The sequence below is a fragment of the Monoraphidium neglectum genome (assembly GCF_000611645.1).
Source record: "Monoraphidium neglectum strain SAG 48.87 unplaced genomic scaffold scaffold04335, whole genome shotgun sequence".
Lineage (NCBI taxonomy): Eukaryota > Viridiplantae > Chlorophyta > Chlorophyceae > Sphaeropleales > Selenastraceae > Monoraphidium > Monoraphidium neglectum.
In genome coordinates, this window is record NW_014009294.1 from 1 (window position 1) to 1,296 (window position 1,296).

Genomic DNA, 1,296 nt, shown 5'->3' on the forward strand with positions numbered 1-1,296 from the left:
CCCTAGGGCTGCAGCCGGCTGTACACCTGGTCTGAGCTGGAGGAGGACCCCCAGGTGGCGCGCCACATCCAGACCAAGGTCATGGTCAAGGGCCGCGTCCCCCGCACCAAGGACTTCACTGTGAACTTCCGCGACGACTGGGAGCCCAGCGAGAAGTGCGCCGTCCAGGCCGCGCAGGCGCGGATCCTGCAGTGCATGCCGCTGCTCGCACCGCTGCTGCCGGTGAAGATGAGCATCGAGCAGCTGATGCCCAGCTGCGTCGTCGACATCGCCCCCATCATCGTGGCCCAATTCCTCGACGGCCGCACGGGCATGTCGTACGGCTTCCTGGCCTACCAGCTGCCCACCGGCCCCGTCGAGAAGTGCACCAAGTGCACCGTCCTCGTGACCCGCTCCGGCTGCGACAAGACGTCCCCGCACCCCAACGACGACTGGATCCTGCTCAGCTTTGACCCGGACAGCCTCATGCTGGAGGTGTCGCGGTCGCTGGGTGACATCACCTCGCCGTCGTTCGACAGCTGGCTGATCCTGTCGCAGGCGGCGGCCAACGTGGCGCTCGCGCGGCGGTTCAAGGCGGCGGGGCGGTCGCGGCGCTACGTGGACATGGTGGAGAACCAGGTGGGGCGGCTGGTTCGCGGCTCGGCTGTTGCAGACGCGGCGGCTTGCGAACGCCCGCGGGCGCGCCGAGCCGCGGCGTGGGGACGCATGCGTGAACGCGTGCGGGGTCTCCAAGCCGCCCGCAGCAACAACGCGCGCGCGGTCAAGGCTTGGCCCGCTGGCAGCGCATGCCAGCTGGCTTTTGTCTCCCGCGCCCCGCCGCCGCCGCCGGCCGAAACCCTCCGGCGCGCCCCTCCCCGCCCGGCCCCCAGGGCGTCGCCCTCTGCCACTTCCACGGCTTTGTGCGCCGCGCGGCGCTGCCAGCCAACGTGGCTTACTTTGGCCAGGACCGGCTGCCCCTGCCCTGCGGCAGCGTGGAGAGCGCGGTGCTCACGATCCAGGAGAAGGCCGCCATCGCCGAGAAGGTCCTGAGCTGCGACCGCGACGTCGACTATGCAGGTGCGTCCGCCCCCGGGCGGCGGCGCGGGGGGCTTGGGGGTAGCAGGGGCGCCCCGCTGCGCGGGGCGTCGGCGGCGGACGGGTCGGGCGGCGATCGCGCCGGGCCGCAGCTCGCCTGGGCCCTGGCACTGGCGGGCTTCATCACGGGCGGTGGTGATGGGTCTGGTCTCGTCCGGATGGAAGGATCGCCGGGCAACCTGTGGGCCGGCTTCTGAGCCTCCCCCCATCCCCGCCCTGCCC

The 1,296-nt window shown here is 72.1% G+C and overlaps 1 protein-coding gene across 1 annotated transcript in view; it reads left to right on the plus strand.

The window, feature by feature from the left end:
- Window positions 1–81: 81 nt before the first annotated feature.
- The window catches only part of MNEG_14222 (hypothetical protein), a gene marked incomplete at both ends in the record, with an annotated part of 2,053 nt that continues 838 nt past the window's right edge, over window positions 82–1,296 (plus strand). The window contains 2 exons of the mRNA XM_014037305.1: window positions 82–618; window positions 870–1,056. Of these exons, the coding sequence (XP_013892759.1) occupies window positions 82–618; window positions 870–1,056 (724 nt within the window). The remainder of the gene's footprint in view (window positions 619–869; window positions 1,057–1,296) is intronic.